Source organism: Myodes glareolus, chromosome 13, assembly GCF_982192425.1.
Source record: "Myodes glareolus chromosome 13, mMyoGla1.1, whole genome shotgun sequence".
Taxonomy (NCBI): domain Eukaryota; kingdom Metazoa; phylum Chordata; class Mammalia; order Rodentia; family Cricetidae; genus Myodes; species Myodes glareolus.
The window spans coordinates 51,593,085-51,610,456 of NC_142038.1; the positions used below are offsets into that span (position 1 = coordinate 51,593,085).

General features: G+C 47.8%; 2 protein-coding genes across 3 annotated transcripts; one reads left to right on the top strand and one right to left on the bottom strand.

Moving 5' to 3' along the window:
* Positions 1-1,053: 1,053 nt before the first annotated feature.
* Sting1 (stimulator of interferon response cGAMP interactor 1) lies at positions 1,054-8,040 on the top strand. Its single transcript, XM_048442424.3, has 8 exons — positions 1,054-1,101; positions 1,344-1,435; positions 2,003-2,229; positions 2,361-2,544; positions 2,788-2,896; positions 5,817-6,055; positions 6,673-6,859; positions 7,382-8,040. Exons 3-8 carry the CDS (start codon positions 2,003-2,005, stop codon positions 7,579-7,581), a joined length of 1,146 nt encoding a protein of 381 aa, XP_048298381.3. The 5' UTR covers positions 1,054-1,101; positions 1,344-1,435; the 3' UTR covers positions 7,582-8,040.
* A 1,309-nt stretch (positions 8,041-9,349) lies between these two features.
* Smim33 (small integral membrane protein 33) lies at positions 9,350-12,184 on the bottom strand. 2 transcript variants are annotated; one of them, XM_048442430.3, is made up of 3 exons: positions 11,971-12,184; positions 10,674-10,755; positions 9,350-10,598 (listed from the first exon to the last, which is right to left on the bottom strand). In XM_048442430.3, exons 1-3 carry the CDS (start codon positions 11,977-11,979, stop codon positions 10,366-10,368), a joined length of 324 nt encoding a protein of 107 aa, XP_048298387.3. In that variant the 5' UTR covers positions 11,980-12,184; the 3' UTR covers positions 9,350-10,365. The 2 variants fall into 2 exon arrangements, with proteins under 2 accessions (XP_048298387.3, XP_048298385.3); XM_048442428.3 differs by having other exon boundaries at positions 9,350-10,755; positions 11,971-12,183.
* Between the last annotated feature and the right edge of the window lie 5,188 nt (positions 12,185-17,372).

Below are 17,372 nucleotides of genomic sequence, written 5' to 3' on the forward strand. Positions count from 1 at the left end.
ACATAATTTTTTTTGTTCCATGTAGTGATTGAAGGGAAAACAGAATAAAAATCACCTAGATTCCTACTGCAAGGAATCATCATATGTCTCCTGTTGCCATCTACCCTTTTAACACTTTATGTGAGCCAGCTGTGGGAAGAGAAAGTGTGGTTAGAGAGTTCCCTGCAGTTGAAGGAACTTGTTTTAAAAACCCAGAGACTTTCCAGGAAGCCAAAATGTTCCTGGGAGGCAAGGGACATCTTTGAATGTCTGTCTTTTTCTGTCTCTGCTTGTGATAGGGGGTGGAGTTCAGGAGCGGACTTTCTTCCTGCCCGGGGGCGGCAGCAACCAGATTCTCCCTGTGCCAGGGAAACCACAGGAGTGACGGTCCTGGCATTTCCCATCTGCTTCTAAAACAAGGCACAGAGCCAACAGCTTCCGAGCAACTCAAGGGCTTCAATGTCTCACTCACTTGGGTAAAGTTAGTGTACCTCTCTTGAGTTCAGATCACCCTCATGTACAAGAAGGATTAGAACTGGGGCAGTACTGTCCTGGCACTCCATGGCACCCCAATGGCTAGCAGGGAAGAGGGGCTTACTGCTAAGCCTAAGGATGTGCTGGATCCCTGGTATGCACATGGTTAAAGGAGAGAACAAACAATTTATTCTAGTACCCCAACAATAAATAAATATCTACAATTGTAAAAACAAACAAAAAACAAAGAGAGAATTAGAGCTACCAGCCTGGGGAGTCTGGGGGTACTGAGTAAAACAGGATTCAGGGTTTAGAGTTCAGATACCCGCACAGTCTGTCATTCTGAGCTAAGTTATAGGCGTGGTCCTTTCCCCGAACACCCCTCCTCTTCCAGGCTTCTTCCACCAAACTCTGCTCAGAGTGTTTTCAGGAAGTAGCATGTGCTATTTACCCTATCCTGTCTACCTCTCTTGCCCCAGTCCGCCCCTCCGGTATCCCAGGCATTAGCAGGAGAGGCTTTATGAGCATCTGGAAATCGTGTGGTGCTGGTCACCGTTGGTCCTTGTGTGGAGTCCTGCAAGGTGTCCCCTGGAGTGTGTCACAACCTGGGAGTTTGAAAGGAGCCCAGAGTGCAGGATTGTGGTGCTGGTAAGTGGCTTTCTGAACACCCTATGTTTTGGGGTTTGGAAAGAGCAGCGGAGAGGATATTTCAAGCCTCCCTCCCTCTCCCTTCCTCAGACTGGTTTTATCAAGGCTGGCAGGGGTGGGGGTGGGGGGTGCTTTGGCAGGAAATACACTTCTCCCCAGAGTACCCAGAACTGTCACCTGATAGGGGCCAGTGCTGAAGTTTTATTGAGGAAGCTGCCGTTGTTTTAATATCTCATTTTTAGTCTACACTTCAAGAGGCCGCTTGCCGGGAGCCACTGTAGGTCTCTTGCCTGTCTCTCCTGCTCCAGGAACACCTCACTCTAGGAGGCTGAAGGTAGGATTAGAACTGGGGCAACACTGTCCTGGCACTCCATGGCTGGAGCCACCCGGGTGTGCGGTTGACACAGGCCTCTTTAAGATCTAGGTCTTGGGTTGTTCCTTTCTTTCTCATCACACCAGTGGGCTCGGTAAGGCACACACGCATGGGCTCTGTTTACAGTATACCTCTCTTAGACAGGTTCTGTGGAATGCTATAAGCCCAGGACACCTCCTAGAGGGGTCTCCAAGAGCAGCCTAAGGGAATAGCCAGGCAACAAGGGATGGGAGTCCCAGGGAGGTGACCAGTCAGGACCTTCGTCTGTGAAGGGCAGGAGGGGACGAGAAACATAGCTGTGGATTTCTTTTTTGTTGTTGTCGTTTTATTTTTATTTATTTATTTGTTTGTTTGTTTATTTGAGACAAGGTCTCTCTGTAGCTTTGGTGCCTGTCCTGGAACTAGCTCTTGTAGACCAGGCTGGCTTCAAACTCACAGAGATCCGCCTGCCTCTGCCTCCTGAGTGCTGGGATTAAAGGCGTGGGCTACCACCGCCCGGCTCTGTTATAGATTTCTTAATACCTGCAGATGCCATATTCCAGTCTGCATCCATCCATCCCACGTCCCAGAGGTAACCGGTCCAAGCTGGCAGCCTTGGTATTGCTGGTGACCAGCCTGACGATCCTGTGGGGGCTCGGTGACACACCGAATCACATTCTCCAGTACCTGGTATACCACCTGGCCTCCCTGCAGCTTGGACGACTGTTGAAAGAGGCCTGCTGTCTGACTGAAGAGCTGCGCCATGTTCACTCCAGGTGACCCCCTCTACAGTCCCCACGGAGACTGGATACCCAACAAGTGTCACATCCTTGACTCCTAACCTTGGCCTTCCCTGAACCTCACTGGCTGAGCTGGGCTGGGGTCTGAGGCTGGGCTGCTCCCGCAGGTATCAGAGCAACTACTGGAAGGCTGCGCGGGCTTGTCTGGGCTGCCCCATCCGCCGTTCGGCCCTGATGCTGCTGTCCTTCTATTTCTACTGCTTCCTCCCAAATCCTGCTGGCCTGAGTCTCAGTTGGATGCTTGCCCTCCTGGCCCTCTCACAGTCCCTCAACATCCTCCTGGGCCTCCAGGTAGGGAGGGCATGGAAGAGGTGGGTGACGGGGGTAGATGGGTCTGTGACTAACGGTTGACTCTTCTGAGCTCAGCACTGGGGCGGAGACCAGTTTAACTCTACAGAGCTGGGTGCAGAGGTAGGAGGCTTGGTATAGTGGGTTCAATAGCAGCAGTGAGATTGGGTAAGCTTCCTGCAAGAGAAGGGCTCTGGCTGTCCTGTCCCTCTTGGAAGTCCCTCAGGTCCTTCCTACTGTCTACAGAGCCTCGCCCCAGCGGAAATTTCTACCATCTGTGAAAAAAGAAACTTCAATGTTGCCCATGGGCTGGCCTGGTCATACTACATTGGGTACCTGCGGCTCATCTTGCCAGGTAGGCCACCTGCATCTTCATTTTTAGACAAGATACACGGCTTTTGCTATGCTTTTTTGAAGGATTTCCATATCTACCAAATAATTAAATTATTCCATATTAAGGGTGTTAAAAGTTTTAGTGTGATATTTGAGACAAATGTTTTAAAGTCTTGGGTGCTTTAAAACACCCTATCTACTGAGCTGGACGGTGGCAGCACATGCTTTTAATCCCAGCACTTGGGAGGCAGAGGCAGGCAATCTCTGTGAGTTCGAGGCCAGCCTGACCTACAAAAGGAATTCCAGGACAACCAGGACTGTTACATAGAGAAACCTTGTCTCAATAAACAAAAAAACAAAAAAACAAAAGCAAAAACAAAACAAAAAACAAAATCAAACGAACAAAAAAAAAACCCACAATCAAACAGAAAAACACCTTATGTATTTGAGGATGACCTTGAATTTCTGATCCTCCTGCATCTATATCCAAACCCCGGGATTACAGGTGTGAGTCACTATACTTGGCTTGTTATTACTTTGTTTTGTAATTAATTTGTTGTCTTGAGGATTGAATATGGGGCTTTACACATGCCTAGTAAGCACTCTACCATGTGTTGTGTGATATGTGTACATCATGTGAAGATATATTGCTGTGGTTGGTGAACAGGGCTGGAGAGATGGCTCAAAGGTTAAGAGCATTGCCTGTGCTTCCAAAGGTCCTGAGTTCAATTCCCAGCAACCATATGGTGGCTCACAACCATCTGTAATGAGGTCTGGTGCCCTCTTCTGGCCTTCAGGCAGACACACAAACAGAATATTGGATACAAAACAAACAAACAAACAAACAAACAAACTGAACAGCCAATTGCTAGGCAGGAGATGTTCGGATATGGTGCGAGAGGACCGTGGTGGGTTCAAGGAGTCCCACGGTGGGTGAGAGCCAGGCATGCCATGGAAACACTGCTCATGTGGAGGAGTTTTATTGAGAGAAAGGGAATGGAAAAGGGGGAGGGGACAGGAGCTATGGGAGAGAAGAGAGAGGCAGAAAGAGAGAGAGACAAAGAGACAGGCAGAGAGAGACAGAGACAGAGAGAAATAAGCGGTGCAAAGACCTGTCTGCCTTTTCAGATGAGTAGCAGGAAAGAGAGCGAGACTGGGTGGAGCTTGTCTCTTAAAGGGAGCACATGAACACAGATTATTATGTAGTGACGTACAGTCTGAATAGTGATGTAGCAGGCACAGGACCCTGGACTACCTGAGTGCATCCTGCCAGGTGACAGGGGGCAGACCAGCACAATGCCTGAATTCTAGCAGGGGAGATCGGCAGGACTTGGGGGCAGAGACAGACTGTCTCACTTCTGGCCACGTGATAGAATGTAGATTAATATAAATGAGTTGATTTAAGTTATAAGAAATATTTGGGGCTGGAGAGATGGCTCAGAGGTTAAGAGCACTGACTGTTCTTCCAAAGGTCCTGAGTTCAATTCCCATCATCCACATGGTGGCTCACAACCATCTGTGATGAGATCTGGTGCCCTCTTCTGGCCTGCGGGTACACATGTAGGCAGAATACTATATATAATAAATAAATAAGTCTTTAAAATATTTTTTATTTATGCGGGTGTGTGCACAGAGGTCAGAGGACAACACTGGGAGTCCGTTCTCTCTTTCCACCGTCTTGAGGCAGAGGCAGGCTCTGTCTTGTTTCTGCTGCTGCATAGTCCTGTCATGGCCTCCGATCTCTCGATTGCAGTGCTGGGATTACAGACAAACATTCTGGCCTTTTACATGGTTCTGGGGATCAAATGTCAGCCTTTGCAGCACCTTTTACCTGCTGAGCCATTTCCCCAGTCTTTTTCAAAAGATTTAGTTAGTTAGTTACTTTCCAGACAGGGTTTCTCTGTGTAGCCCTGGATGTCCTGGAACTCACTTTGTAGACCAAGCTGGGCTCAAACTCAGAGATTCTCCTGCTGCTGCCTCCCAAGTGCTAGGGTTAAAGGCATGCACCACCATCACCCAACAAATATTTATTTCTAACTTACATCTGTGAATATGTGCTTGCATGAATTATGTGTGCTATGTGCTTGCAGGTACACTGTGTAGCCAGGCAGTCCTTAGATTGGCAATTCTCCTCCTGCCTTAGTCTTCTAAAAGCTAGGACTACAGGTGTGTGTCTCTACAGACAACATGCCTTGTATGGTTCCCTTCTCCTTTCTTTCTTTGTCTTTTGAAACAGAAACTCGCTATGTAACCCTGGCTGGCCTGGAACTCATATATAGGCCAGGCGGGGCTTGAACTTGTGTTCCTTCTGACTCTTAACTGAGATTACAGACATGTGCCATCATACTTGGCTTTCCTTTTGTTTTTTATTTTTCTTTCTTTCTTTTTTTTTCCGGGGGGGGGTGTTTCAAGACAGGTTTTTATGTGTCACAGCCCTAGCTGTCCTGGAACTAGTTCTTGTAGACCAGGCTAGCCTCGAACTCATGGAGCTCCACCTGCCTCTGCCTCCCAAGTGCTGGGATTAAAGGTGTGTACCACCACCACCTGTCACTTTTTTGTTTTTTAAAATTTACATGTGTAGGTGTTTAGCTGCATGTATGTCTGTGTACCATGTAAGTGTCTGGTGCCTGAAGGGGCCAGAAAAGGACACTGGATCCCCTGGAACTGGAGAGACAGATGGTTAAACATCCATGAGCCCAGCCCCTTTAGAAGCACAGCAAGCACGGGTTAACTGCTGAGCTAACTCTCCAGCCCCCATGAAAAATATTTATAACATGCTAGCTCCCCCTCATGTTCCTTTTCTCTTTAAGCTCATATACTATATGGGATGATTATCATTCATATTTCATTTCAATATTATTTTCTTAAAAATTTATTTATTTAATTAAACGTTTTCCTTTATTAAAGCTAATGAGTTGATTTCTTGGGCTTCCCTACTGCAGGGCTCCAGGCCAGGATCCGAATGTTCAATCAGCAACACAACAACATGCTACGGGGAGCAGGAAGCCGAAGGCTGTATGTTCTCTTCCCATTGGACTGTGGGGTGCTTGATGACCTGAGTGCGGCTGACCCCAACATTCGCTTCCGAGAGAAACTGCCCCAGCAAAGCATAGACCGTGCTGGCATCAAGAGTCGGATTTATTCCAACAGTGTCTATGAGCTTCTAGAGAACGGACAGCCAGTAAGTATACAGAACTGGGCTTAGGGAAAAGGCTCATCTCCCTAGGATCCTGGATCCTTAGCCACACACTGGTAAGAACTCATTACTCTTTTTTGAGCCTGGCTGCACAGCTGGTCCCAGGACAAGAGGAGACTCAGATATGAACTACACTGAGAAGTAACATTCAGCATTTACTGTATACCAGAAGCTAGTGTATGTGCACCAATGGCCACCTCTAAACCACCAACCTGTGGGGCTGGGACTGTTGTGATCGCTGCTTCTATAGTGGAGGAAAGTGAGGCTCAGGGATACAGTAATGAAGGTTGTGAGTGCTTTTGAAGAATTGGGTGTGGGTGTGGGGAAGCCCAAAGCAAGGCAAATCCCCAGAGCGCTCCTCTAGACTCCATTTTCAGCCAGGATACCATACTCTAGAATCATGGGGGAAGGATCTGTGAAGGGTGTTTAGGGGAGCCCAGGCCTTAAGCTAGGAAGCGGGCATCAGAGGCCCTAGTAGGTCAATCATGTCCCAGGACTCTCGTTCTGCAGACTGAGGGAGTAGGGCCTTAGCCTATGGCATCAGGTTCCCGATTCATCTGTCAGGGTCCTGGCTCGTCTAATCTTGTTCTCACCTCCTCCAGGTAGGCGCCTGTATCCTGGAGTACGCCACCCCCTTGCAGACCTTGTTTGCCATGTCCCAGGATGGGAAAGCTGGCTTTAGTCGGGAAGATCGGCTTGAGCAGGCCAAACTCTTCTGCAGGATACTTGAAGACATCCTGGCTGATGTCCCCGAATCTAAAAACAACTGCCGCCTCATTGTCTACAAAGGTGAGACACTGCCAGGGCTGGAGAGATGGCTCAGCGGTTAAGAGCACTGACTGCTCTTCCAGAGGTCCTGAGTTCAATTCCCACCTTTAATGAGATCTAGTACCCACTTCTGGCCTACAGGCAGATACTATATAAATAAATTAATTATCTCACAGAGGGCCAGAGAAGAAGGAGGCAGAGTTTTCTGGGTTTTGCCATGTAGTCAAAGGGGTCAAAGGGGTCATGCCGTGCCCTTGCCTCCCTTGCCTCCTCTGGTAGATGTCTTCTCGCCATCTGAATGTGGCCAGCCTTGACTCTGCCACTCCTTGACACATTTCTAGAAGCAAGAGGGTGGGCTTCCATGACCGTGACAACTACTTCTAGCTGAGTTCCGCCCCCCACACCAGAGGCTGTGGGGTAGATGGGTAGATGGGTAGAGGGAAGGGGGCTGAGGCTTGCCCCAGTGGTCCCTAAGGGTGCATGCATCCTTGTTGGGAGTGTGTAAGGTCCTCACCTAACCCCCATTCTACATCCCTGTTCCAGAGCCTCAAGAGGGAGACGGTTTCTCCCTGTCTCAGGAGGTTCTCCGGCACATTCGTCAGGAAGAGCGGGAGGAAGTTACGATGAATGATCTCCAGACCTCAGTGGTGTCCCATTCCCGCTCCTCTGTGCTGTCCCAAGAGCCGAGACTCCTCATCAGCGACATGGAGCAGCCGCTCCCACTCCGCACAGACCTCATCTGAGGCATGGGGCAGCCTTGCCTGAGCTGCTGGTGATCTTTCAGCATCCTGACTGGGGCTCCCCTCAGTGACTGAGGGGGTGACTCACAGAGATTTCACATCCCCCAACGAGCCCCGCATTCCTGGGCAAGCCATTTTATATCTCCGAGCCTCAGCCTACTCCCCTATGGAATGGGATCATAGGGTTTTCGTGAGGACTAACCATGTAGAAGCTTGGGGTCAATTGCCAGGTAAACCTAAGAGATAGGCCAAGTATTTGCCACCAGGGATGCTCCAGCACTCTCTGCTCTTTGTCGTCCTGAAAGGGATCAGTGGACCAGCTTCTGGTCATGTGTGTTCAATGGGAGCTTCAGTATGGGAGGAGGGCGCATCAGGAACACGTGCTCTGTTAGCTGTATGTAGTTGCAGTGGGCTGTCCTGCCAGGCCACCTTTTCAGTAAACATATCTATTGTCATGGTTTTGGAGGACATGGTATTTGTGTGACACTGAAGAACTTACTCTCTGTGGCCTCTTTATGTACATCATCTCCCTTGTGCGTGGTCCTCTTAAAGACCCTGCTCAGACTGCACCATCTTTCTGCGGCTAGGCTGTGACGGCTATGTGGACCTGGCACGCATCATCCCTATCGACCGTGTCTGGCTGCGAATACAACACATCTCCTGCACTCCTCCTCATTCTACTGCAGGGAAGCAGGAGATGGTCGTGATTTCAACCCAGATGGAGCCCACCAGGCACACGGAGGGCACACCCCATCTTTGCTTTCGGTGTCCTTGCCTCCGGGGCCAGGGCTGAGTGGCGCTAGCACACGGATGCCACAGGTGGTACATAGCTGTGTCTCGGGGAAGGGACCATTCAGAGAAGCCCCAACCAGACGTTCTCTAGTGAGAGTTGTGAGAGGATCAGGGTGGAAGAATATGTTCCCTGGGGACACTGGAGGACATGGCCAGTCACCGAGCGCACCTTATGCTACTGTACGGACATCTGGTGGCACTGCCACCCCATCTGGGAGGGCAGACAGTCCATCCTACCCGTTCCACCCAGGCTTTACATGCGGCCTCCCTCTACCTTTGCTTCCTTCACCAGGACCACTATGTGTTTCTTTTTGTTTATTTTATGTGTATGTATTTTCTCCAAAACTGAGAATCAGATTTGTGGGCAAACCCTCTACCACTGAGCTATGCCCTCAACCCTCATATGTTTCTGAAATGTCACTTTGGAGAAATCACACACATGCATATGTGTGCGCATACACACACACACATGTCAGAGGAAAATAGTCACTCTAAGGCTAGTAGAGCCAGGGGAATCAACTGGGGGGTAGTCCCTTGTCCCTTCTCTTTCTGACCATCACAGTCATCTTGTCCCCAACACTGAGGAGCCTGTATCATAGCCAATGTTCCTTCTTCAGAAACCAGCCCAGAACCAAGGGCCTTCCCACCTTGACCGTGTTCAATTTACCAGTCCCCAGGATGGTTCCTAGACTGTGGAGCTAGTAAAGCTCAAGTTCAGATCCTGAAGTCATTGCTTGGTACCCATGTTCACCATGGTGGGGTTTTTTTTTTTTGTTTTTGTTTTTGTTTTGTTTTGTTTGTTTGTTTGTTTTGACAGAGTTTCTTCTCTGGGTAGCCCTGACTGTCCTGGAATTTACTCTGTAGACTAGGCTGGCCTTGAACTCACTGTATATGATCAATTGGTCTTGAATTCAGAGATGCATCTGCCTCTGCCTTCTGAGTACTGGGATTAAAGGCATGCACCACCACAACTAACCCCTCTCCCTTTTCTTAATAAACAGGGTGTCGTGTAGTCTAGGCTGACCCTCAAACTTGCTGTGTCATTGAGAATGATCCTGAACTTCTAATCTTCCTGTCTCCATCTCTCAAGTACGAGGATTAAAAGACTGTACCACCACGCCCAGTTTGTATGGTTTATGTCTGCATGTTTCTGACTGCACATGAGTGAGCTGTGCAGGTACCAGAGAAAGGGGCACCTTTCCAGAGAGCCACCAGGAGGCCTGACTTGGTTTTCCTGGTCCCTGAAAATCTATGTTTTCCTGACTACTTCCCTGCAGGGATGGACCCTCCATGCTCCCTCTTTTCTCAAACAAGTTCCACAGAGTTCCTCTTCTTTTCCTGGTTTCCCACTAGCTGAGATTTTCTGGATCTGAAAGTGATTTGTAATACATTTTAGGCTTATTCCAACAGGCCCACACTCATTCAAAAAGTAAGAGGTAATAAGAGCCCCTAAACTCCCCATCACATCTTAAGATGGCAAGGCAGATTTGGGGGACAAACCAAGGCCAATCTTGGAAGTCTAAGTGGAGATTAAGAATTCCAGGGGCTTTGGATGTCATCAGCAAGACTCCTTCCCCGGTACCCAGTGTCTCAGAGAAGACACGGCACAGTTCTCGCCTGAGTTCTCCTTGGATCAGCAGTGTGTAGAGGCAGGGCCTTCTCTGTAGACCTGATATTCCTGCTCAGGGATGGAATCTTCTCTTTATTCCAAAAGGGATGGAGATCAGAGGTACAGGGAGGGAACAGGAACTCTGAGGAAAATCTGCAGATCCCTGAGGGGAACTTTGTAAGGGTGATCTTGGCACCATGTCTGTGGGCAAGGTCCTCAGGTGGCTTTTATTTCTCTTGTCACCATGGAGCTTTCTCATCAAATATCTGAGGGTTGTTCTAGCCAAGTTCAGAGGCCTGTCTGTAGCTCCAACACCCAGGTTCCGATTCACTTTTCAGTCCAGTTTCTTATTCTGAGACCAGTCAGGCCGACTCCAAATCCTCCTCCTACAGATATGTGACTTCATCAACGCTGGGCCTGCGTCCATCTAGGGCAGAGCCAGAGTGAGGGATAGGAAGTCCCGGCTGGGTTTCTCTGTGATTGTCCTGTAGGTCCAGCAGCCGCCAGTGGATGAGGTAAATGCCATTCTCTGGCTTTAGAGCTGGTGGCTCTGTGAGGAGAGTGGCGTGGCCCTGGTGCAGTGTGGGCCCAAAGTGAACTGCCAACACAATGCAGATCGCTAAGAGGACGAAGGCAGCGATGATGACACTGAGAAGGGGCAGCCCGTCCCCTCGCGGTGGCTCCCAGACCTCACCTAGCATCTCTGGGAGCTGCCTCTGAGGCTCCTGTTCCAATGACCCATTCACAGGTGGAGAAGGCTGAGGATAGTGGCCATCCTGGGGGAAGAGGAGAGATGACAGAGGTTGATGTGGGTATGAACATACAGAAAAAAGTCAAAGGAGAGAAAGGGATCTGAGAAGCAGAAAACTCAGAGACAGCGATAGATGTGGGGAGGGGGGAATCACACACACTCGTAAGAACAATAAACTGAAAGATAAAGACTTTGGGAGCTACAGGGGTGGGGGTGGGGAGCAGAGAAATAGACAGTAACAGAAAAACAGCCACCCCTGAAAGACTGGGTTAAAGTCACTCAGGAAAGGCAGAGGGAGAGGCTTTATTATAGTCTGGCATGGTAAATACAGTTTGTCTCCAAAGTTTCCCATCGCTGCTCCCTTTTCCCAGGTCTCCAGCAAAAGTCACAAATACATCCTGGGTTGTGCTCGAAATCTGAGTACTCTTTGGGCCACTGCCCCACATCCCAGGCAGTGGGCAGTGAGCAGCAGCTGCCTTGAGATGTTCTGGAGAAAGGGAGTTGTCCAGTCTCAGAGGCTCTCCTGTTCTAAGTCACCAAGGAGCAGAAAGGCAGCACCCTGGGCAGGGATAGGAGGAGGGGATGTGAACCCTAGAAACTTGGTCTGAGGTGGGATGTGGGCCCAAACTTACATCCCATACGTATGTTCCCTTTCCCCTAAGGCTTGGGTCCAAGTTCAAGAGGCCTAGATAGGATTGGAGACTGGCGTAGATTCCTGGCTATGCCCAGGATGGGTTGACATCCTGCATCAGTCTACCCTTGCCAGGATCCCTGGGTTTTTCTATCATTATGTCCCCTTGCTGAGGACATAATCCATGTCACCAGTGTGTCCCTACCCTGCTGGATGTTGAGTAGGGATGGGGCATCTCAGTAAAGGATGGGAAGTCCAGGGTTAGTGAGGTGGCCTCCCCCTTCAGTTGTCATTCTACAATACACTGGGAATTGGGGTCTCTCTAACTCTGAGCCTTCAGCCTGACCCACTCTGTGGAAGGTTGGAGCTATGAGATCAGACAAAACTATTTCCTTTAGTCCCTCAGCCACAATGTCCCTAAATTCCAACTCAATACTGCTGTCCATGCAGAGCTGAGTGGGGGCCTGGAGAGGGGTTGTTATGGCTCTCCCAGCAGGGGCACAAAAACAACCCAGGTGTAGAAAGGGAGAAGAAAGCTTAGATTGGGAAAAGTGTGGGGTCCCATAGGGACTCAGGCCAGGTGGGCAGGAAGGGGTGAGCAGAGTCTACCTGGTGCATTGTCCGGGGCTGGAGCAGAGTTCCCTTGAGACTGGATACCAGCTGGGCAAAGGAAGAGAGCTCACTGCCTAGCTCAGCCCCTACCCGGAGCTGCCACGTCTGCGGTGCTCCTGGGCACACACCCTCTGCACACACCCTCACTGTTCTTTCCCGCGCCTGTGCTTACAGGAACATCTAGGCTACCCAGGGCCAGTCTTCAACTCTGAGAGTACCTTGATCTTCCTCCTAGCCACTTCCCTGCGTGCCTCCTGCATGCCCTGCCCACTTCTCCTCCTGCAGATTCCAGTCACTCCCTCCCTAGGACCTGCCCACGCTCCTGCTCTCATTTCCTGAAGCCAAGGCCCTCTGCTTTTTCCTTGTTATACATAAAATATCAAGCACTCTGATCGCACATCCTACATAATATCCTTGATATAATGCCCCTAGATCACTGTAGCCTAACTGCTCTGTCCATCCACTTTTTTTTTTTGCTTTACCACATTTATTTCTAAAATGTTAAGAACTAAACTGGTTTTCTAAATTTATTTTAAATTTTTATTTATTGTGTGACTGTGTGTGTGCACATGCATGGTGTATATGGGGGCCCTTGTGTCATGCAGGTGTGTGGAGTTGGTTCTTTTCACCTTTATGTTGATTCCCAGGAGCAAACTCAGGTTGCCAGGCTTGCACAGTAAGCGCCTTTATCTGTTAAGCCACCTATTATTGTTGTTGTTGTTTTGAGACAGGGTCTCTCTATGTAGCCCTGGCTGTCCTGGAACTCACTATTTAGACCAGGCTGGCCTCAACATCACAGGGATTAAAGGCAAAGCCCAGAACTAGGCAGGCAGAGGCAGGGGGATCTCTGTGAGGTCGAGGCCAGCCTGGTCTACAAGAGCTAGTTCCAGGACAGGCTCCAAAGCTACAGAGAAACTGTCTCAAAAAACCAAACCAAACCAAACTAAAAAATAAAGGCATGTGCCACCACCAAACAGCTGCACCGTTTTAATAAAGTGTATAGATATATAAACATTGGCTGAGGGTAGCTGGTACATCTGCCTTTTTTTTTTTTCAAGGGTGAGAGGAGGAGGTAGGGGTCTATCTGGTATAAAGCATAAACCTGTTAGACAAGTTGTAATTGAGCCGTAACATTTCACTGTAAAGATTTGTCCTTTCTCTGTGCTGAGAACAAAGACCTAAAGTGGAAGTGGTAAAATAGAAATCCTGGGCTGATAAGAGGGCTCATCTGGTAAGGTGCCTGCTGCCAAGACTGATGACCTGAGTTTGGCCACCAGGATCCACATGGTAGAAGAGACCTGACTTCTACCGGTGTACCCCCTCCCAATACACATTCAAAATAAATAATTTTTACAATATTTAATAATGTATATTAGAAATCCTCACTTCCTTACCTCACCACACATTTTTTTAACCTTATGGTAACCAAACACCTATAAAACTCTGATTTGGGGGCTGGGGAGATGGCTCAGTGGTTAAGAGCACTGATTGCTCTTCCAAAGGTCCTGAGTTCAATTCACAAGGTGGCTCACAACCATCTGTAATAAGATCTGGAGCTTTGTGGCCTGTAGGCATACACGTAGGGAGAACACTGTAAATATAATAAATAAATAAATCTTTAAAAAACAAAAGAGACATTCTTTTCTGTTTTCTTTTTTAAAGATTTATTTGTTTTACATATGAGTGCTTTATTTGGGCTAGAGAGATGGCTCAGTAATTAAGAGCATTGCTTGCTCTTTCAAAGGTCTTGAGTTCAATTCCCTGCAACCACATGGTGGCTCACAACCATCTGTAAAGAGATCTAGTGCCCTCTTGAGACCTGGTCAGTTGTCCTCATCAACTTAGACTATGAAACCCAATACGGACAAGTTCAACAGAACTGCCATATACAGGCTGCCCATGCCTCAGCATTCAGTGCTCTATTTGCATGTATGCCCTTATGGCAAAGAAGACATCAGATCTCAATAGACAGTTGTGAACCACCGTGTGGTTACTGGGAATTGAACTCAGGACCTCTGGAAGAACAGTCAGTGTTTTTAACCACTGAGCCATCTCTCCAGCCCCTTCTCTCTGGGTTTTGTTTACTTGCTTTGTTTTTGTTCTTTTGAGGCTTTGAGACAGCGATTCTCTGTGTAGCCCTGGCTGTCCTAGAACTTGCTCAGTAGACCAAGCTGACCTTGAACTCACCGAGATCCACCTGCCTCTATTTCCTGAGTGCTGGGATTAAAGGTTTGTGCCACCACTACAAGACATCTCTCTGGTTGTTTTTGAGAAAAGTTTTCATGTAGATTAGATTGGTCTTAAACTTGCTATGTAGCTAAGAAATTAAACTCCCATCTGTCTACCTCTACACCCTGAGTGCTAGGATGGTAGGGCATGACCAGTTATTTGTGTTTTGTTTGAGACAGGGTTGCATTAAGTAACCCAGGCTGATCTCAAACTCAATACTCTCCTGCCCCAGACTCCTGAGTACTAGAATCACAGATGTGCACCACCCTGTTGTAGGAGGGGCCGCTTGTTTGTTCCTGGCTGCTCAGCCCCGAAATAACCAACAGAAACTATATTAATCAAATCACTGCTTGGACTATTAGCTCTAGTTCTTATTGACTAGCACTTATATCTTAATTTAACCCATTTCTTTTTTTAATTTATTTATTATGTATATAGTGTTCTGGGTACCAGATCTCATTATAGATGGGTGTGAGCCATCATGTGGTTGCTGGGAGTTGAACTCCAGAACAGCAGTCAGATCTCTTAACCTCTGAGCCATCTCTCCAGCCCCAATTTAACCCATTTCTATTTTATATTTTATCACAAGGCTCATGGCCTACCAGCAAGTTTCCAGCTGGCAGCTCGCATCTTTTAACCCCCTGGTGGCTAATCATCTGTAACTCCAGTTCCAGAAGATTTGACGCCCCCTCCTGGCCTGAGAGTGTACTCCATGCACGTGGTATACAGGTAAAATACCCATACACATTAAAATACAAATAAATACATCTTTGATATGTGTGTGTGTGTGTGTGTGTGTGTGTGTATCTTCCAGTCTGGCTATATTCTGTTAAGCCATTGACTCTAAGCAGCTTCTTTATTCATTAACCAACAAAAGCAACACATACATAAATAATAAAATCACCATTCTTCCTGGTCTCGTTTTTCCAAGGTAATTTTTGGTACCAACTAGCTACCCATAATAAGCCATTCCTCATCTTGCTCTGGGTGCAAACTGGCCTCTATTCACGTGGAGATCAGTAGAATCCCTCACCTAGTGACTTGAAGCAGTAAGTATCAATAGCTTTTTGATTTCTTGCTTCTTATCCAAGCTGTCCACACCCTGTCACCTCCACTGAGTCTGGGCCATTGACCTGACCCTCAAATTCCTGAGGCCTCTTGGTGGTGGGCATGAAATCTGATCATTTCCCCACGCAGTTGAAGGTTCTGATGATCTTCTGCCCCCCCCCCATCCTTTTGTATCTTAGATGGAATCTGGACTTTGCCCCAAGTCAAGACTTTCACTTCTGAAGAAGTGAGTGGACTTTCTGACCCCAGGCTTCTCCATCACTTGCCTGTATCCACACTCACCATTACAGCTGCCCCCTCCCCTTGCCGTCTAAGCCTTAATTAATCATTCGGTCTCGCTAGCTGGGGCATCAGCCTTTCCTTAGAGTCTGTTCTGCTCCTGAGGCCAGAGTAACCTTTCTTTTCCCCAAACTCTAGACAAGTGTGCTTTTTGCCTGTTACTAACATTTGCTTTTATCGTGTATGTCTGTGTCTATGGTGTGTGTGAATTTCTATGCGTGTGCATGTTCATGTATGTAGGTATAGGCGTGCTTGTGAGCCAGCATGTACGTGGAGGTAGAGGGCAACTCGGGTGTCAGTTCTACCTCCCACCTCTGTTTGCTGCTGCATGTGCCAGGCTCGCTGGCCTGAAGCTTCCCAGGGACTCCACCCAGGAGCATTGGGACTGAAGAACCACAGCAACACACCCAGCTTTATACTGGTTCTGGGGATTCAAACCCAGGTCCCCACCGAGTTATCTCCAAGTCTACCTGTTTCTAACATTGTCAAATTTCATCTAAGACAGGAAGTTTGAGGCCATCATGAGCTATAGAGTAAAAGTCTGTCTCAAAACAAAGTAAATAAACAAAATCACAAATGTATATAAAGTAACAATAATATTTAGAGAAGAAGAGGCCATGAATTTGGGAAGGAGCAGGGAGACACAGGAGGAGCTGGAAGGGAGAGGAAGGGGTGGAAATGATGTAAATACAGTACTCACGCATGAAATTCTCAAAAAAAAATGTTTAAATAAACAAAGCAACAACAACAAAACCCAGGATTTTCAGAGATGGCTCAGCAGTTGGAAGTTCTTGCTGCTCTTTCAAAGGATCCATCTTCAGTTCAATCCATCTCAGCAGCCACATGCCAGCTAAGCATCTGTAGATCCAATTCCAGAAGGTCTGACGCCCCCTTCTGGCCTGAGAGTGCACTTCATTCATGTGGTATAGAGGCTGTACACATGAGCAAAACACCCATACATATTGAAAATACAAATAACTACATCTTTTTTTTAAGATTTATTTATTTATTATGTATACAACATTCTGCCTCCATGTATGCCCGCATGCCAGAGGAGGGTGCCAGATCTCATTACAGATGGTTGTGAGCCACCATATGGTTGCTGAGAGTTGAACTCAGGACCTCTGGAAGAGCAGCCAGTGCTCTTAACCACTGAGTCATCTCTCCAGCCCCCATAACTACATCTAAAAGAAAAAAGTAACAAACAAAACAAAAACAAAAAGCAGGGCTTGGAGAGAAGGCTCGTCAGTTGAGAGCAGTTGCCGCTTTGCCAAAGAACCCGAGTTTGATTTCCATCACTTACACAGGTGTCTCTGCAGAAAACGACCCCTTTTCCTGTCCCTCCATAGACACCCATATACTTGTGGCAAATGCACAGACATGCAAACACACCAATAAAAATAAAATCTTTACTTTTTTAAAATTTGAATTTGGTTTTATGTGCTGGGTGTTCGCCTGCACATACGTCCGTGTAGCACGTGCGTGCCTGTGCTTGGCTAGGAGAGGGCCTCTTTCCACTGTGCCATCTCTTCAGTCCCTAAAAAGCACTTGGGAGACAGAGGCAAAAAGGCAGGTGACCCTCTGTGAGTTTGAGGCCAGCCTGATTTTACATAGTGAGTTCTAGCATATCCAGAGCTGTTATACAGAGAAACCCTGTCTTGAAAAGCCAAAAAGAAAAGAAAAAGAAATAAAGAAAGAGAAAAAACAAATCCTTCTCAAACAAGGGCCAAGTATGTTCAGTGGAAGAATGCTTGCCTCTCTTGTACATGGCCCTGAACTCCCAACATCATGAAATAAATACACACATAAATAAGAAAGCTCTC

Coding starts and splice junctions, on each gene's coding strand:
- Sting1 (XM_048442424.3), top strand. CDS start 2,003: ATGCCATATTCCAGTCTGCATCCATCCATCCCACGTCCCAGAGGTAAC. Junction 2,230..2,360: donor CTGCGCCATGTTCACTCCAG/GTGACCCCCTCT, acceptor CTGCTCCCGCAG/GTATCAGAGCAACTACTGGA. Junction 6,860..7,381: donor CCGCCTCATTGTCTACAAAG/GTGAGACACTGC, acceptor TCCCTGTTCCAG/AGCCTCAAGAGGGAGACGGT.